The sequence below is a fragment of the Neofelis nebulosa genome, chromosome 9 (assembly GCF_028018385.1).
Source record: "Neofelis nebulosa isolate mNeoNeb1 chromosome 9, mNeoNeb1.pri, whole genome shotgun sequence".
Taxonomy (NCBI): domain Eukaryota; kingdom Metazoa; phylum Chordata; class Mammalia; order Carnivora; family Felidae; genus Neofelis; species Neofelis nebulosa.
This window is the reverse complement of record NC_080790.1, coordinates 100,157,228-100,176,774: the sequence shown is the minus strand read 5'-3', so window position 1 is coordinate 100,176,774 and position 19,547 is coordinate 100,157,228. Positions and strand designations below refer to the sequence as shown.

The 19,547-nt window shown below is 37.9% G+C and overlaps 1 protein-coding gene across 1 annotated transcript in view; it reads left to right on the top strand.

The window, feature by feature from the left end:
* Nucleotides 1-17,669, top strand: part of MACROD2 (mono-ADP ribosylhydrolase 2) — a 2,059,774-nt gene extending 2,042,105 nt beyond the window's left edge. Inside the window, exons 17-19 of the mRNA XM_058684846.1 lie at nt 4,748-4,825; nt 7,687-7,755; nt 13,836-17,669. Coding sequence (XP_058540829.1) covers nt 4,748-4,825; nt 7,687-7,748 — 140 coding nt within the window. The 3' untranslated portion in view covers nt 7,749-7,755; nt 13,836-17,669. The remainder of the gene's footprint in view (nt 1-4,747; nt 4,826-7,686; nt 7,756-13,835) is intronic.
* Nucleotides 17,670-19,547: the final 1,878 nt, after the last annotated feature.

Sequence of the window (19,547 nt, the reverse complement as noted above, 5' to 3'; positions counted from 1 at the left end):
TTTGGGATTTTGCTTTCTTCAACTTCTTCCTTCATCTCTCACCCAGTTCTCAAAAGTGTTTTGTATGTTCCTTCATTTTCATTGAGCGTTGTTTGGCTGACCAGTATCCTACTTATTAGATAAAAAGATCTCCGTGATGCCACAGGGGTTTCTCCATAGTAATATCCCCAGGGGTATTATCATTGATAGTAATGACCTTGGAAGAGACTTCATGGACTAATCAGCCACAGATATCTTTAGATTCCATTACAAACAACAACCCCAAGGGGAAAGTCAGGGGCATAATGTTTAGTGTCAGGTCAATTAATTTCCCGTTCATAGTAATCATTTCTTATAAAAAATAACAATAAAGTTATGTGTTTATTAGTTCTGACGGTGTCCCAGAGAGTTAGAACATTTTATAAGTTACACAAGGAGATAGAACATTCTGTAGTCATTTAAATAGTGAAAAGTCAGGGCTTTTAAATGCTGAGATTTGGTAAAAGTCACTCAAAAAATTAAGTCACTAACAGGATATCCTCTTATGACATATTTGTTTGTTGTCTTGCTGATTGCTTATTGGGTTCCCTGTCTTTTCTCTGTTATTTTGCATATTTATTTCTTTTTTATATTCAGCATGGGAGTCAGTGATATATATCACAAATATCTTCTTCCACTCTGGCTTATTTTGTACTCTCTTAGTGGTGTGTTTTGATAAATTAATGATGCTAATTTAAGTGTTTTCCAGATTGCCAGTCTTCTCCCTGATAGCTATTGCTTTATTTCTCCTGTGTAAGAAATTTTTGCCTAATGATGTGAAGGTATTTTTCCAAGTTACCTTTCACACTTAGTTCTAAAATCTACCTGGAATTGATTTTTGAGTATGGTGAAAACAATTCCTTCAGTGTAGGTCTACTGTTCTTGTCCCTGAATAAATTCTGGTGTTTCGTTTTGGTTTTTTTGCCCTGAAGTTGTTTTGTTTCAAATTCAAATTTGAAAGACCCTTTTTTGGCGTGGAATTTTGCACTGCTGATCTTTTGTTTAGCACTTTGAAGATGTCATTGCATTGTTTCTGCCTTCCATTATTTTTTCTGAGAAGTCATCTTGTAAGTCCTATTGTTGCTATTTTGATGTCAATGATCCTTATACACTAGATAATTTTATATTTTTTTCTTTAATTTTGGTTTTCAGCAGTTTTACTGGCCAGAGTGAGATTTGCTTTGCACTAATTCTGCTTGGAGATCATAGCACTCTTAAAACAGTGGTTTGATATCTTCCATTAATTTGGGGAAATTAGCCATCAAGCCTTAAATATTGCTTTTGCCACATTACACATAGAATAGACCTATCTCATATATCTACTAACTCTTTTCTGTATTTTTCATCTGTACTTTACTTTTTATATTTTCTTCTAACCTAGCTTTCAGTTTACTAATCTCTTCTTTGGCTGTGTCTAATGGCTACCAGACTCACCCATTGATGTAATAACTTCAATTATAGTATATTTTTCAGTTCTAGAATTTATACCTGACATGTTAAATAGTGTCTAGTTATCTGATAAACTTCTTTGTCATGGAAGTTCTCCACACTGGCATCTGATTCTTTTTTAAAAACTGTTTATTTATTTTGAGAGGTGGGGGAAAGAGGCAGAGAGAGAAGAGAGAGAATCCTAAGTAGGCTCCATGCTGTCAGCACAGGGCCCGATGGAGGGTTCTATCTCATGAGCTGTGAGACCATGACCTGAGCTGAAATCAAGAGTCACACACTTAACTGACTGAGCCACCTAAACACCCCAGGTATCTAATTCTTAAATTCATTAATCACTTTTAAAATTGTGTCTACAGTATCTAGATCTCTAACATGTCTCTATATGTTGTCCTATTCTCTCGGTTTTTGGTGATTTGTTCTTGTGCTTCTGGAATGCCAGGTAATTTTTCATCGAATGCTGGATACTATGTGAATAATTGTAGCGATAACTTGAGGCACTGAGTGGTTTTATAACATTTCAGAAAGGATTTGTTTTTGCTTTTGCTTCTGACAGGCCAGTAGGATTGAGTAGAGCACTATAATATAATCAGGATTGAATTGAATAAAAGTTGGATGTCACGGGTTTTTTTAGGTTTATTTATTTATTTTGAGGGGGAAAGGGCATAGAGAGAGAGAATACCAAGCAGGCTCCATGCTGTCAGTGAGGAGCCCAATGTGGGGCTCAATCTCACAAATTGTGAGATCATGACTTGAGCCAAAACCAAGCATGCAACACTTAACTGACTGAGCCACCCAGATGCCCCTGGATTTCAGGTTTTTTAAGAGCTGGTCTATATCAAGTTTATCTTTGTCCCCAGAATATAACCCTTCAGGTGACCCCAAAGAAAACTTGAGGTACTTTTCTAGGTACCTCTTCCTTGGTTAGCCTTGATTTCCAAGTTTTGCCCTTCCCCCAAGCCTCATAAGATATCTGGAGGCTCTGTTCAACTTCTTGGTACATGTGGAATGTCAGGCTCATGATTTTATACCTCCTCAAGCTTGGGGTGCATTGATGGCTCTCTAGTGAGTGAATAGTTTCTTAAATAATTTCTCCAGTGACTCTAGCTGTTGCTAGTAGGAGGTTTAGTCTACATCATGATAATTCACCTTAGGTTGAAATCCTTTTCTCAGTGTAATTTTAATTTGCATTTCTTTCATTATGAGCAAAGTGAATCATCTTTTCACATGACTACAGGCCATTTTTATTCTTTTCTACGAACTGTCTGCTAAATTTCTTGCTCAATTTTCTACCCAGTTTTTGATCTTTTTAATCTCTATTTTTAGAAGGACTTTAGATATTAAAGATATTAACCCTTTGTCTGTGGTAAAAGTTATGAACATTTTCCTCAGTTTATAATATTTTTCTTCTAAACATTTCTTATGGTATTTTTTCCATACAAAAGTTTATTATGTTTATATAATGTCAAATGTTTTCATTTTTTTTCCTTATTCTATTTTGAAGCATAATTAACCAAGATTTCCTACTCCCAGGCTTAGAGAGATCCATCAGTGATTTCTTCTATAATTGTGCCTAAAGGCATGTGTTGATGAGAAATTGAGAATGGCCCACTTTCCAGAATTGGTGGAGTTAGAGAGGATATGATATGGTTTGAAGTCCAGTTGGAAGGTTCCAGTTTTGTTTTCCTTTTCCCGACCTCATCCTCAGGAGCAAATGAAAACAAGTGACAGGCACAGTTACTTCCATATTGAAGGCTTGGGATCTATCAGTCATTTTTTAGTTCTGTTATCCTTTTCCCGACTCCTCTCATCTACCTTCATTTCATGAATGTTACTTCTACATTGACATCTCCCAAATATCCACATGTCTATTCACAGTTCTCTTCCTCAGGACTGGATGCAAAAGCTTGTTTGGCATCTCTCCTTATATGACCCTGCACTTCAGACTTCAAATCTAAAATGGCTTTCTTCACCTTCCCCCACTCTGCTTGTCTTGTATGTCTTCAAGTACTAACCTACCTACCACCCTTCCACCAAGGCTCAGAGATTGGTCACCTTTGAATCATACTTCATGATTGTCAGCTTCAGCAAATCATTACCAAGAGCACAGGTTCTATCCTTGAAGATTCCTTCCTTTGAAGAGACTATAAACTGGACCTTTAACATCCTTGGTTCATCCTCACCAACAGGCACACCAAATTTAACATACCCTGAGCTCAATAAGTACTCATGTAATGAAAATGAATTCAACCTTCTGATTTAGAAAAGTATTTTAGGGGCACCTGGGTGGCTCAGTCGGTTAAGCATCCGACTTCGGCTCAGGTCATGATCTCGCGGTTTGTGAGTTTGAGCCTCGCGTGGGGCTCTGTGCTGATAGCCTGGAGCCTGCTTCAGATTCTGTGCCTCCCCCTCTCTCTGCCCCTCCCATGCTCATGTTCTGTCTCTCTCTGTCTCTCAATAATAAATAAACGTTAAAAATTTTTTAAGTATTTAAATAATATCGATTTCCAGACCTTTATCTGTATCTTCATTTCTAAATGCTATTGGTCTTCAAGTTGTGAAAACATAATAGACATTTAACTAAGATGTAAGATATTCTTGTCCTTCGGACTATCTGGCAAATTCTCACAATAAGAAAAAACAATCCACTTACTAGTATATTTAAGCATGTTATATAGCTTCAGCCACAGCTGAATGGATGCACACCCTCTGAAGCTGTGCAAAATAGAGATCAATCATAACAAAAATTAGCTAAAGACTTGATTCTCAGCACTTCAAAATAGCAGCATCTGAGAATGTCTCCGAGGAAAGCATCTAAGGCATTCATTTTGTGTTTAAAAAAAAAAAAAAAAAAAAAACACCTCACTGCCAAGAGAATGAATCTTTCAGCTTTCAGGCATGCCTAAGGCAAAACAGGTTTTTTCCCCCCCTTTTCAAAGGTTAAGCTGTATAAATTCATACACACACACACATTTCCCTAAATTTAAATTGTAGGTTGTTCTGATTAAACCAAGTTTCCCTGCTTTCATGCGATCGGATTTTTAATTTGAGAAATTGTGTTATGTATGTATGTGATTATCTCACAAATTAAAGAGAATTTAGATGACAGCACTAAAGAATTCAAGCAACTCAACCCACTATTTCCTCCCTTAACCTTTTCCGCAAAAGAAGTTGAATCCCAGGAGTATTTTTAAATTTAAGAGGGCAATGGAGGGTGACAGAACAATTGGCAGTCAGGCTGTTCTAATTCTCTATTAATTGAGGACTATCTTCTTTCTTTCAGCTCAAGACGAGGACACACCTAGAGTTCCTGTGCAAAACGAAGGCTCTGGCTACACAGAAAACTCTCCGAGTCCTGATGGTAAAGTTCTGAGCTATTTGAGTGCATGCAAACTACAAATCTGACACATTTTCTGTGTATAATCTAGGATTAAGGGAGCTATCTATTCTGTGAAGCAACATATTCAGTTAGAACAAGGTAAAGTTCAAAAACCTTGTTCTACTAGGAACTAATAAAATTGGGAGACTTAAAAAAAAAACAAAACACTGATGCTAGATGCTTTAGAACAGTATGTGCCTCAGTTTAATCATAGCCCATAATACGGAAGTCATAGTGGATAATTCCAAGGGTGAACTGTACCGAAGTAAAGCTGGTGAACTGTATGGGAATATCCCTTACTTCCATAAAGAGAACTTTTCTGAAGTTATCCCTGTTCTACAGGGATTCAGGGGAGCCCCGGCTTGAGTTTGGGCCAAGGTTATCTTGGACCTTCATCACCTTACCTCACTGTATTATTTCAGATGGCTTGGCCAAAAGCGTAATAAATCTTTAAAAGCACCTTAGAAATCAGTTTACAAAAAATATTTCTTTATTCACGTCTCATTTTGAAGGCATCTAAATACTCTGAACCTCAGGAGTATTAATATATCCTTGCCCCTGTACAACGATGCTGGGAACACTTTGAAATATTACTTGCATTAGAAAAACAATTATTTGGGAATATATGATTTAGTAAATATTTGATTCCACTGGCCTACAGAGCTTAGGAGAACCAAAATTGGTTGATGATCAACCGTTTATATATATCTTGCTATTTGGGTTCTTTTAGCCAAAGGAAAAAAGCAAATTGCTTTGAGCTGATAAGGACCTTGGGAAAAATTCAGCCACTGGTAGAAATTACTTGGTGGTTTTAAATACAGTTTTCTACACTAGGTATTACACCCAGTAGAAGCTTTTCATCACCTGAATTTCCTCCCTTAATTATAAGCCCTTCCATATAAACTGGGTTTGTTTGTTTGTTTGTTTTTCACTCATAGGTATGAATTACCTAGGAGAATGTTTTTCAACTTCAGATGCATTAAAGACTACCACATGTTAGTCATGCTCAGTTGAATGAAACCTGCCACAGCCTGGTTGTGACATTATAGACATGGTTCTTTACTAGTTCTTTATAAAACATGTTCTGAAAAATAGCAGGCCCATACAATGCTCATTGAATAAAAGGGAAAGAAATGTGAGAAATACTAAGCTTTAGTCCTCACTTAGAGATTCGTCATGCATATTACAGGCTCTCAGAAGGCTCAGCTGTAAAGAGGTGTATTAACATTGCTTTTCCCAAACTTATTTGATCACGGGATGCTTTTTATATTAACATTTGTTAATAGGTTTTGGAACCAGTGACCCTTGGGTTGGAGGAAGAAACAGAGAAAGAATGTTCTCCTATATTTTATGCGGCACACTACCTCACTAAGATGGGCAACCTTACAATAATTTTGTAGACCAGGATAGAAAGTACATGTATTATTCTCCTCATATCAGTAACATTGCTGCATCTGGCCAGTTTATACCTGGGGTTTAGAGTAAGCTCACACATCATGAGAGACCCAAGATAGTTTGCAGGTGGAACAGAGACCCACTTTTAAAACCTTCCTCCTTAAGAAAGAGCTGGGTAGTATGCCCTTCAGTGTCATTTCCTCTTTCATGCCTCCTTGGAGTGTGAAAAGCAGCATCTGCCACTACTTTAATTTAATCAAGTTTTCCTGTTTGAGAAAAAGAGCTTTGGATTGTTGATTTATTGTGCCAGTAAATGAAGACTACCTGAACGAGAACAAACAGAGGTTACTTATTCAGCTAAGTATAGTCGGCTGTTATCACTGGTGTTGGTCAACTCAAAGGCAGGCAGGGAAGTGGAAAATCTTTATTGTTAACAAAAGAGAAGGTTCCAAGCATCCTCTGACTGGAGGTGGTTGGCATGGGGAAGCTGGATTTGGGCTACCTAGAACTGGGTGATTGGTTGGCCTTCCCTGTATGGTCCTTCGTTGGAATATCGGCCCAGAATATGGTGGAGCTGGCAGTCACTGTCAAGTCCTGACCATTCTAAGCTGATTGCTACAGAGGCTGTGGTTGGATTGCCCAGGCTGGTTGCTGCAGAGGTTTTTAGTCAGTTATATTGTTACATACGGTCTGGCCACTGTCCATTTGTATATTGTCTCTCCGTTTATAATATGGGCTTTGATGCTTTAAAAATATCCATCTATTAAACCTACTCACCCTTGAAATTTTCCAGAGCGACTGCTATGGCTCCCTGCTCTGGAATACTTCTGGACAATGGCTTTGATTATGTATTCAGATTTTATGCAAATGTTCACAGAACAATGCACACAGTAATGTAAAAGCACACATTTTACCATTGCTGTGTGGTCTGGTCAGATGTTCTGCTTTTCTGTTGCATGGTATCCACTGCTGCTGCACCCACTGGCCAAGTTACAGGGTCTGTTTCGAAATTCACACTTGAAAACATAGCAAACCAAACAGGCCTACTGACATTGCCATTTTAGAGACAGCTGCTCACCTCTCTGCATGTCAATGATCTGTTTTGCTTTGTTTTCTTTTTCTTTTCTTAGACATCTATTAAGGCCTTTGAATTTACCTCAGGATGGTAATAAATACACCCAAAATGGCAACCCAAAAATCTGGTATAAAAATGACAGCTCAGCTTCTACAGTTCAGTAAGAGGCAATTCTGCCCTCCTTGGCCCCTGCCAGTAAAAATCTAAAACCCCCAAATCTAAAAACCCAAATCTGGAATGAGTGAAAAAGGAACTGAAAAGAGGTACAAGACACGAGATCAGGAATGTAACGACTCACAGACCATTGTAATGTGTTCAAAAGATTTGGGTTTAATCAATATTTAACCTTTTTTGTTTTCCTTTCTGGTTACAGTTGAAATGAATAGTCAGGTTGACAGTGTAAATGACCCAACAGAGAGTCAGCAAGAAGATTAACTGATAGGTAAGTTGCCCCTGTAGTGGGATTTTCAATTGATTAAACCAGCCATGGGAAGTGTTTGTAAATGGTATATTGGATTTCCCTCGGTTCTGCCAAGTCCCACAGTGTGGCTCAGGCTATACTTTAAAAATCTTTACACCAAATAACACAGTGGAAGGAGCAAGGATAACCCCTTAAAACTCACCATGCTTTGAGGGAAATAAGCCACAACGTAGTCAAATATTCAGTTCCCTGCTTTTCTGAGTTTTGACAACAAGAAAAAAATGTTTCCATCCATCTAACCTCCTGGCCTCCCAGAGGGATCAAGTTATTTCAGCAACCCCTAGCTGATTCTGAAGTGTAGCTTTTCCAGAAGCTACCTGCTGAGTTGTTTTTAACAACTAACACTAAATAATAGTTTTTAAACGTAACACTAAATATCTCTCTCTGGAGAATGTGGAAAGGCACTTGAGTGTGTTTGGGCAGAAAGAAGCCTGACTTGTGTCCTATCTTGTCACACCACTACCTGTGGACCTGTATGTCTACACGGGGTTTGTTGAGTTGAATGAGCCTTGGGGAACTCCCCAAGAAAATCATAGTCCTTGGGGCACCTGGGTGGCTCAGTCGGTTGAGCCTCCGACTTCGGCTTAGGTCACGATCTCACGGTTCATGAGTTCGAGCCCTGCATCGGGCTCCGTGTTGACAGCTCAGAGCCTGGAGCCTGCTTCGGATTCTGTGTCTTCCTCTCTCTCTGACCCTCCCCCATTCATGCTCTGTCTGTGTCTGTCTCAAAAATAAATAAACATTAAAAAAAAAAAAAAAAGAGAGAATCATAGTCCAGAGCAGTTCATGTTTAGGAGTTATTCCAAACCACCATTCTAAATCTCTCATCAGAGAGTGAAATTTATCTAAAATGATGAGTAGTCTGTAACCCTTTTCCATATCTTGAGGGCTGGTGAGAAGAATTAGAGAAGTCAATCTCGCTATTCTGATTCCTAGCTGAAAATAGTAACTGTGAAAAAAACCCTATGAAATAGATGAATTGTGGGTCATCCAGTGTAAGACACAATTGTGTTCACACCATTGCCTCTTAGCACCTTCCTGCACTCCCTGGCCTCTTCTCGGTGGGCCTCTACACTCACCCAGAAGACCATGTTGCTCCAGACTTGAGTTCCAACATCACAGTAGAATAAAGCTTGAGAATATATGAAAGTAGGCACCTGTCCTTCCCATCGTGGTCTTGAACATCATTTAAAACTAAATATAATAGCATTTGTGTAATACATACAAATGTAGTACCTATACATGTATAGTATAGCACTGCTAAAAAATTAAAACTCATACAAATATGGTCTTATAAACATTTCTCCTTTTTTTAAACCTTGTCCATGTATTTAAAATTATCCTGTTAGGTTGAGGAAATGATACAGTAAAGAAGTTTCCATTAAAAAGTAATGAAGTGAGGCTAAGCCTGAACAATTTAAATGCAGGTTCCTCAGTGTTGCCTTACCTTTCGCCCTTTTATTGCCAACAAACTATAAACTTCTTTCTAGAATTTTTCTTACAGACACTATTATTTTCCTGTGTGATCAATATCTAAATAAATTGTCCAGATCAATGTTTTCCTTGGTTAATGTCAAAATATTTTCTTTGACCATGAACATGAATCAATCTCTTTACCCAAAAGAGTAAGCTGTCAAAACTTAAAGTTCAATATTAGTTAAAGGAAACTCAATTCCAGGAAGGAGAAGTGACTTACACAGGGTCACTTGGATGATCAATGGAAGTTCAGATACTCCCAGGACAGTTATTTGATGACACCATACTGCTCCCTAAACAGTAGAGAGTTTCTGAACACAGTTGTCACAGAGAACAGTATGATCTGAGGAACTTCAGTAATTCCCACAGAAATATTTAGACAGCTGAATTTGTAGAGGTTATGTGGTAGTTCAAAAGAAAGAAGGGACTTTTAGTTCTGTGTATCACACATTCAGGAAATGGAAGAAATACAGTGAAATCAAATTAGAATTACAGAGTTCCAAGATATGATGCAAGAATATTTTAGTGTTGTGTAATTTATAATTGTAAAGAATCAGGAGTATCATAAATGGGAATAGGGGAATGACTCAGCAAATCAATAGAACACTTTGGCAAATAAAAATAAGTTTTAAACAGGTATTTGAGGTCATGGAAAGGTGGTTAAAGAATCTGAACCTTTGGTTCTAGAGAAACATGGCAGGCTGAGTTTGGCAGCTACCTAGGTGCATTTTAAGAGGCCCTGTAACTTCCATGTTTACACTCTCAGAATGCTTGCTCTTGGAACCCAACCATCCTGTAAGAAACTCAAACACTACTATAGAAGGACAAAGGCCCCAGGGAGGAAGATTCTAGAACTGAGGGCCATTTTGGGTGTTCTGACCCCAATGGAGACCACCTGGAACAGATAAACTGCCCAGCTGAGCCAAGACCAGACTATAGAACATTGAAAAATAACAAACCATGATGTTTTAGCCACTAAGTTTTGGGGTGACTTGTTATGTAGCAACAGGTAATTGGAAAGGTGAGGTGATGCAGAATGTCTCCTAATACAAATGTTTAGAAATGAGAAATAAATTATAACAAAAAATGTTTAAATACCTAGCTAGCTCAACTGACATGAAAACAAAGGTGTCAGATATAAAGAGGAATTTGAAATCCAAAGCTGTAATGTGGTAAGCTGAAGACACAGTAGCCCTAAGGGCTACAGTTTGGTTGTTGATGCAGACATAGGCCCTATGGCTAGACCCTTGCTTACTAATGTCCACCTAGGACCTTGAGCCACTCAGGGTAAGAAGTTATAACTGATAACTCTACCTAAATAAACCTGGGATTTCCAGCTCAAGAAGTTAACAAGGAGACCTGTGTCAGCCTAAGGGTGCCATGAGGGGAAGGAAAAAGGTTCCTGTGACAAGTAGAAAACACAAATGCACCATGAATTTGAAACACAAATTTATGCCATCAAAAGTCATACAGAAATACACAGACTGAGAATTAATTTAATAGTTGATTATAGACAGTACTACCCCTGCTGTCAATAACACATTGAAATGTGCAACTATCACTTGGAATTCCTACAAGGGAAAAAAAATTCTCGGATGATGAATTCACAATTTGACGTCTTACAAAACACACAAGGAAATGACCTACCATGAATGAGAATCAGAGGGGAAACTTAAAGGATGATTAGTGCTGTGATAATTTTAGAGTAGAGAATTCTGAAGATTTTATAAAATAAGTACACTTAAATGACAAAAAAAAAGATAAAAAGCAGATATAAAACTGTAAGAAAAGAGCAGTGCTCTGAAAAAATAAGAACCATTTGAAAAAGCAAATAGACATATGGCGATGTGAATGACACATAAAGAGACATGAAGGCTGGAAGGAGAGGGGCCAAGATGTTTGTGCTCAAAACATGTTCTAAAAGGAGAGAGTAGATAGTGTCTGAAAGATAATGGCTGAGGATTTATCAGAATTGACAAAAGTCATGAGTTTTAAGTTCAAAGAAGAATAATAAGTTGCAAGCAGGACGTATTTAAAATAAACCCACAAATAGGCATTGCACAACAGCAGAGAACAAGGAGAAAAAACGTGAAACAACTACAGGGAAAGGAGAGTTAACCTATAAAGAAATAAGTATGGTATGGCCAGCAGGCTTCCCCACATCAAGAATTTAATTCAGAAGATAGTGGAATAATTCTGAGTTTTCAAAACACGGATAAAAATAATTGTCAGTGTGCAGTTCTCTCCTAGTTCCACTATCATTTAAGAAGATAGTAACTGCCATTTTTAGGAAGAAAAGAAAAGTTTGCTACTCACATACTCTATCTCTAAAAGCTACTAACAGATGCATAACAGTGAGAAGAAAACTAAGCCCAGAGGAAAGATGAAGGTGAAGGAAACAATTGTAAGCCAAGGAGAATGGTAAACACAAAGGCATAATCAAAGTATATATTGACCATACATTTATAATAATAATCAGTGGGTGGCTAAAAACAGGGCAAAACAAAATTACTGTTTATGTGCATTTTATTTTTTTTTAATTTTGGGGTGCCTGGGTGGCTCAGTTGGTTAAGTGTCTAACTTCAGCTCAGGCCATAATCTCACAGTCCATGGGTTCGAGCCCCACGTCGGGCTCTGTGCTGACAGCTCAGAGCCTGGAGCCTGCTTCGGATTCTGTGTCTCTCTCTGTCTCCATAGCTACCCCACTCATGCTCTGTCTCACTCCATCTGTCAAAAATAAATAAATGTTAAAAAAATATTTAATTTTTTTTTTATTTGACAGAGAGAGAAAGAGGGAAAGAAAGTGCGAGTGAGGGAGAGAGGAAAAGGGAGAGAGAGAGAAAGAGAAGTAGAGAGAGAAAAGGAGAGAGAGACAGAGAAGGAGAGAGAGAGAGAGAGAGAGAGAGAGAATCGCAAGCAGGCTTCATGCCCAGTGCAGAGCCCAATGCAAGGCTCAATCCCATGACCTTGGGCTCATGACCTGAACTGAAACCAAGAGTCAGATGCTCAACCCACTGAGCCATCCAGGTGCCCATGTACATTTTATAATACACAAAGTAATACTATATACCCTCTATTATGTGTGTATTTGTGAGTATATATTTGTGTAAAAGTATAAAAATGTGAAAGTTGATTCACAATGAAACTAGGATTTGGTAATCTCTGGGAAGGAAGAGAAATATATTTTTTTTTTAATTTATTTATTTATTTTTTAATATATGAAATTTACTGTCAAATTGGTTTCCATACAACACCCAGTGCTCATCCCAAAAGGTGCCCTCCTCAATACCCATCACCCACCCTGCCCTCCCTCCCACCCCCCATCAACCCTCAGTTTGTTCTCAGTTTTTAACAGTCGAAGAGAAATATTTTTAACTTATCTATAAATTACATTAATTTATCTATAAATAATTTACCTGCATCTTTTATTTTTGAAAAGTAAAGATTGCAAGGAAATTTGAAAAATATTAGCATATATTAAATATGGATAGGGAATACATACTAGGTATGTTATACCATTTATAAGTTTCTTTACATTTGCAATTTTCATTTTTTAAAATTAAAATATATAATTGTGTATATATGTATTAGAGAGATATAGAAAAATACTAGAAGGAAATACTCCACAATATTAACCAAAAAAGTTATCCATGGAGGAATGATACAGGATTTTTTCTTCTCATTTACTTTTGGCTATTTTAAATACCATATGCCACAAGCATTATATTGCTTTCATTTGCACATACACACCTAAAAGAATACTTTTTTACAGATTCATAGGACACCAGATAGAAAATCAACTCAGAGATCATCTGCTGCAGTTCTTCCATGCAGAAACATAGTAATTTACAGTGATAGAAATCAGATCAATTGTTGGTTCGAGCAGGGGTGGGATTAATAGTTGGAAAGGGTACTTTTGGGGTGACGGGAATGTTTTATATCTTGATAGCGGTGTAGGTTAAATGTATGTGTTTTGCAAAACAGGTCGAAGTATGCTTAAGATCTGTGCATTTCCTATATGTGGGTTATACCTCACCTTTTTAAAATCTGAAAATGTACAGAATATCAACGCTTCTAAGGCACAGTATCTTCTTAGAGTTCTCTCTCAGGTGGGGGACACAGCAGAGACTTAGTAAGATCTCAAAGTGGTAGTATAGCCATCAATAACTTTTGCAAATCTGCATTATGTACATTGTTACTATTATTTATCTATGGAACCCTGGAAATAAGAGCATATGAATGGACCCAAGAAAGGAGGACACAGCAATGCAAGATTAGGTCTTTCAAAGACTACTTTGAAGACTTGAGTTAATCGTCCCCATCAGCGGAACCAAGTCATGAATGTGGCATACATTTATTAGCAGTGATTTATATGCTCTTTAAAGATACTGTGTGCCAGCAATCACAGCTCAGATATCCAAAGCTCTTTGATAGTCCAAGATATTCCTAGGCTTGTTTGAGGGGTAAGAAACATTTAAATGACTGTGTTAAAAAGACATTCCCTGCTAAGTCTATGAAATCTATTATCTTTAATCTAACAAATGGTTTCTCCTTGTCTTTGGCAGGGGCACAAGATGAAGCAAAGGAACAACGAAATGGAAGTAAATCACAGTCCTCAGCATCGCAGGCCTCTCCTGGCCCTGGGGGGGGGGGGGGGGGGAGTGGGTGTAGGAAGACAGTAGTGCTAGCTGTGGAGGAGGGAGGTGTGGGCAGGGCACGTCCCAGGGAAGGGCCTAGAATCCTTTGCTCTAATTTCTCCAGCTGCATTTTGTTCTGTTCACCTGCAGAAAAAGAAAGAAAAAAAAAAAAAAAGAAAAAAGAAAAAGAAAAAAAAAGTTTCCTTTAATTTAGTGACGGGACCCATGTTAATGCATCTTTCAGGCGCTATCCCTGTAATTTCTGTTTTTTCTCTCATGACCTTTCCCAGGGTCACAGTGGCACGGTGTAACCCTCACATGTGTATCCTGGCCCCTGTCTGCTTTCTTGATTATTTCACAAAGCTGGTCGATACTGTGGTTTCTTCAAAGAAAGAGAAGATTATTGATAAACAGCAAGCTAAATTTCAGGTGTCGTCGAGCCCGATATCAGAATAATCCACAGACAAAGGAGGCAGGGTAGAAAATGGGCAAAATGCTCAGAAATCACTTGGAAAAGGGTCAGGGCGATGAATTGAAAATGATATTTTATTCAGGGATTCCCAAGATACAATTCTGTTCCATGTGGTTAATGAGGAATGTGGAAGCAGGATTTAATCCACAGCAGAGTGCAGAGACATAACAACAAAGGCAGACCCTGGCAGCCATCAGAGTCTTTTCCTTAGTAGCCAGGATAGCAGGTCCATGTTTGACCCTGACTTTCAGCAAGGCTCACCTAGGTCATGAGGTCTTTATTGTGTGCTTCAACATAGAGCCCACTAGTGAGACTCTTTGTGACACGGTTGTAAGGGTTGACACTTTTCTAAGTGTTTCAGTTAAGAGAAAGGGCTCCTGCATTCAGAACCCAAATGTATGCCAATAAATATTAAAAGTCCTACTTGAAATTTCTCCTTCTACATATGCTTTTCATAAAAGAACTTCTTGTCTTTACCCAAGGTTTGACTGCCCGCAGAAAGATGCTCATTGAAGTCAGAGGCAGTTTGAGGTCTTGCTTGCAGTTCTGGCTTACTTCTGAATGGTCTGGTTTGTTCATGCCAAATCCAAAACTACTTTGATGGCCCATCCCCTCTCCCAGAAATCCCTCAATTATGGCCTTGAAGGGGAACAGCAGTATCAATAAGGCAAGATTCCTGGGGTACAGTGGGCACAAGGGATGAGGAGCCCAGGAGGAAATCAGAAGTTGTCACAAATGTCTATCCCAGAGCCAACATGCATAGCGACCCTCATGAGGCAAAATGGCCTGCTTCCAATAGCCTTCCTGGGTTCTAAGAACAATCTATTTTTTTCTGAGGAAACTAATATAACTTCTCACACATCTTCTTAAATTCATCCTCCTTATAAGATCTTTAAAATTCTAAGATATACATAGAGAGAAAGGGAGAAAAGTAATGGATCAAATTGAATATTTCTAAAATAAAAGGGTGTTCTGTTTTCTAAATATTCCATGGAGTTCTTCAGTTTTGATCTTTCCTCTATGGAAAATTTACCTTCTTATCTTTCTATCAATTTTCTTTTGGCCTTTCTGAATTTGTTGTGCATTTGGATGGCTTATTTGGTATATTGGGATAATTAGCAAGTTATATTTCTGCATATGTAACATGTTCTAACATCCTGTATTTTTAAAAACGGAGCTGCTTATCAGCCTAGCAGGAATAATATTTAAGGGACCTCATAATTTTGGAACGTGGCTATTTCTCCCTCTGCCATTATTCTACAGTTTGATATGGAAATATATATGCCCCTACTGCCATTAGACATAGCTTTCTAGAAAAGCAAGGAAAAGTCCCATTTTAAGTAATCCAAGAAATGAAGCCATATGAATACTGATAGTTTCTATATTTCATGTTATCTTTATAACTTAATTGAAAGTCACCATCATTCTTGTAAAGGACTTGACAAGTGTGTATGCTAGGAGCGCATTGTCCTATGACTCAAATGTTAGTGCTACTCATATTCAGTAATGAGTTATGACTGAAAACAGCATGAAGGAGACAAGAGGGATGGGGACTTCTCAATGGACAAAGATAAAAGCGACTTAATGTCCCTGTTAGGAACAGTGGAGATCGAAATTATTTCAGTCGGAGTGTTCTCTTTATCATCAGTGACAGCCATTTTATTCATTCATTTTTAAATGTGGGTTGGGTAGGAGGCAGTTGAGTTCTCTGCCTGAAAACTGCAGGAAAAGGAAAGTAATCTTTGAGAAGGAAACTAAGAGAATGAGGAGTAAATATCATCAGCCCCATTCCTGAATTTGTTTCAACCTTATCTTCTGATTAAATTGTGTTTCCATCTTTGCCTCGTTATGCCCTTTGGTTGCTATTTGGCTATAAGATTTTACACTTTAAAACAATGAAGTTACTTTCCATTTCAATAGTAAAATATTAAAAACTTTAGCTGTTGGCCAGATCGAAGACACCTCAACACAGGGAACCTTTTTTTCGCTGGTGCTGTCATTGAACAGGCTATACAACGGAAAATTCAAAAGGCTGGTTGATTCTCCTGCACATGAACCCTGGGTGTAAATTTCCAGCCACACTTCCGCCAGGTTATGTGTCATGATGAGTTACAGGAGGGAGAGGGGGAGAAAAATAGCCCCATATTAGTCATGTTTGCATATAGAGGATCAAAGTGGGCTTTCAACATAATATAGGTATCCCTGCCTTTTTGAAATCACATTATCCACTTTGCTTTTATGAAAGGCCTACATAAAGGCCTGCCTGCTACCATGAACCTAAAGAAATCCAAAGAGGGTTTTTGCTTTTATGAAAAATAGAAGCAGTGAGAGTGGCACCGCCCAGCTCCTTCCCTGGGAACTACACTCCGCATCTCAGCATCAAGCCGCCATAGCTTTGAATTGCGTCTGTGAGCATCTGTACTTTACCTCATTTTATTTTGTATCTGTTAGCAAGATGTGCCCTATGGTATCAGAAAAGGGCCTGGGAAGGCTCAAAAATGTTTCCATATAAATTAATAGTACTTGTTTCTTTGCTTTACATCATTTCGGCTTAAGGAAGCTTTCAGAGGAACACTACTTTCAGATAGCAGGGGAAACCTATAGTTCTAATTAGAAAGGTAGTCCATTTTAGGAGAGACAAAGGGGCTTTTCCTCTAGCTGGTAACTATTCAGATGATGGACAAACCTTCTTTCATAAAAGCTTACAAAGGAGGCATCCCAAATACTGTCTGTGATACTGGGTCACATATTAGTCACCGCAGCTAATTGTAAATCTTTCTATGAAATACTGAAAAGCCTCTTTGTGAATTAATACAGTTCTGCTTGATGCACTTGATTTGAAATGACTTTTCTCTGTATGTGGTGCATGTCAGCTTTGCTTTGAAAAATAACAAAGTTAGCAGAATATGTTCAATATATTTTCTTGGGGAATAGGGTTTTTATCATATGATTCATTAAGGATTTGCCTTACCCTGACATTTGTGATATAAAGGAAAATCAGAAAAAAAAGTAATTTTCTTGATCAAGATATGTTTTTACTTACTGCAAATAAATGTAGTCTGTTGCTTGCAAGGAAAAAAAAAATGTCTTCTGATACCTGGTATAAACTGCTAAATAGAATAATACGTGCCTCTTTTGTTAAACCAGCATTTAAATGCTGAACTGCTTCTAAATCTGTTTGTTTCTTTTCATCTGTGCCATACACTAAGAAACTTAAACAATTGTTGCCTTCATACTATATTTGTTAGAGCAGAATATGAATAAAATTTGTTTGAGAAGATAAGGTGCAATTATCTGTGTTTTGTGAAATTTGTTCCTCAGCGTAAGCAATTAATAACTCAAAATGTTCTTTTAATACTATATATTTGGTTGCAAATATGTATATTTAAAATTTCCCCTCTAAATAAGCTTTAACTTATCAATAATCTTCCCTTATTGAGACTGGTCAATGTTTTGGCCATGCTTTTCAAAACTAAACTACAGTTTGTACAGACAGAAGTCCAAATGTCGATTTTTTTTTCCTCTGAATGCTACTAGATAATTACCCTTCCAACAGCTTCCGATAGGAGTGCAAGATAGGAGTTGCTGAGATGAAGCCCATGATTCTATGGACATGGGTTCGTCCTTTAGAGCCCACCATCCATTACTGGAATTCTTTTCGAGAACCTTCTATGAGACAGCCACTGTGCTGGCTATGTGATCACTACAACCATGATCCTCCTCAGTCTATTGTTGATGGAATTTTGATTGAATTACGCAATTGTTAGAGAGTTTGGCAATGGATCAACAAAAAATAGCTATGGGAAAAACTCAAAGTTTTTTTGAAAATGGAAATCTGCATTCCATCAAATTTAATTCCCTCCATCTCCTCCAGAAGAGGTGCTTTCAGTTTTATTGTTCTAGAAGGCAGTAATAAAAGTCAATCCCCTTATCCAACAAAGCCAGAGACTTAATAGTTAAAGGAGAATAAGCTTTTTAAAACCGTTTTAGCAGAGGAGCATTTTTCCAAAAATGAACAAGGTTCGATGAGAAAAAAATCATAGTCTTATGCGGCAATGGGCAACGTCAACAAAAATGCCTCCAAGTGACAGCAGAGATAATTTAACATGATTCTAGCATTGCCAGATGCAGTTTTTTAGCAACGTGAAATTTTCAGTCTCTTGGCCCGTCACTCTTACGTTTCTCCCCCACCACTCCTGCCCCTCTGCCTTACTTTATTCAAAGGTGTCATTAAATGTTGTTTAAATTTACTGGTGGTTCTCAGGACTAAAAGGGACAAGGACACCCATTACGTTGTTCTAGTCTGGACTCTGGCAAGCTGTGGGACCTTGAGAAGCAATGTGCCTCTATCTCTTGGTTTGACAGATGGAAATACTGATACATTCCTGAACTCTCTTACAAATTTAAACATAAAGTGCCAAGATATTATATGTCACCACTTGGAAAAGCACTTGGTAAATTATTAGCATTAGATTCTGCTATTTGACACTGTAGACAAATGGTCTTTTATTGAGCTCAAGACTCTTTTACCAAAAGAATAGATGATCCTTACGACTGGGTAGTAAATATGAAATCCTTTCTACTGAAGTTGATTTAAATTTTGCCCCTAAATGAAGAATCCATGAGAATAAGAAAGAATTATTTTATAAAATTTAGAGAAATAAGAGATTCGAGTTCTTAAAATTTGCACACACGAAGTACTGACAGAGTATAAATCTTTTTAAGTAATCATTTTCCGATAATAACTCAAGTGGACCTATGACTAAAGTAGAAAGGGGGTACAACTCTATCTTTTGGTTAACGTGCGTGGAGAAATATAGATTTACAAGGAGATTATACCAGTATATACTTTCCTTCCATGGGGAGAGGAGTATGCTTCCTCACCCCACTGACATTGAACTTGATGATTTAATTTGCTTTGGCCAATGATATATGGGCAGGAATGGCATGTGACACTTCAGGTAGAAACTTCAAGATGCATGCTCTTTTTTCCCCCTCTACCACAATGACCAGCAATATCCCAGGTAGGCTGCTGTGTCAGCAGAGAACCCAGTGTGAAGATGTGGAGTGTCACTCAAGCCCCACTGAGGTGACATGAATGGGAAATAAACCTGTCCTTTGAGATTCAGGCACTGTTTGTTACCCTAGTACAACCTAACCTGTACGAA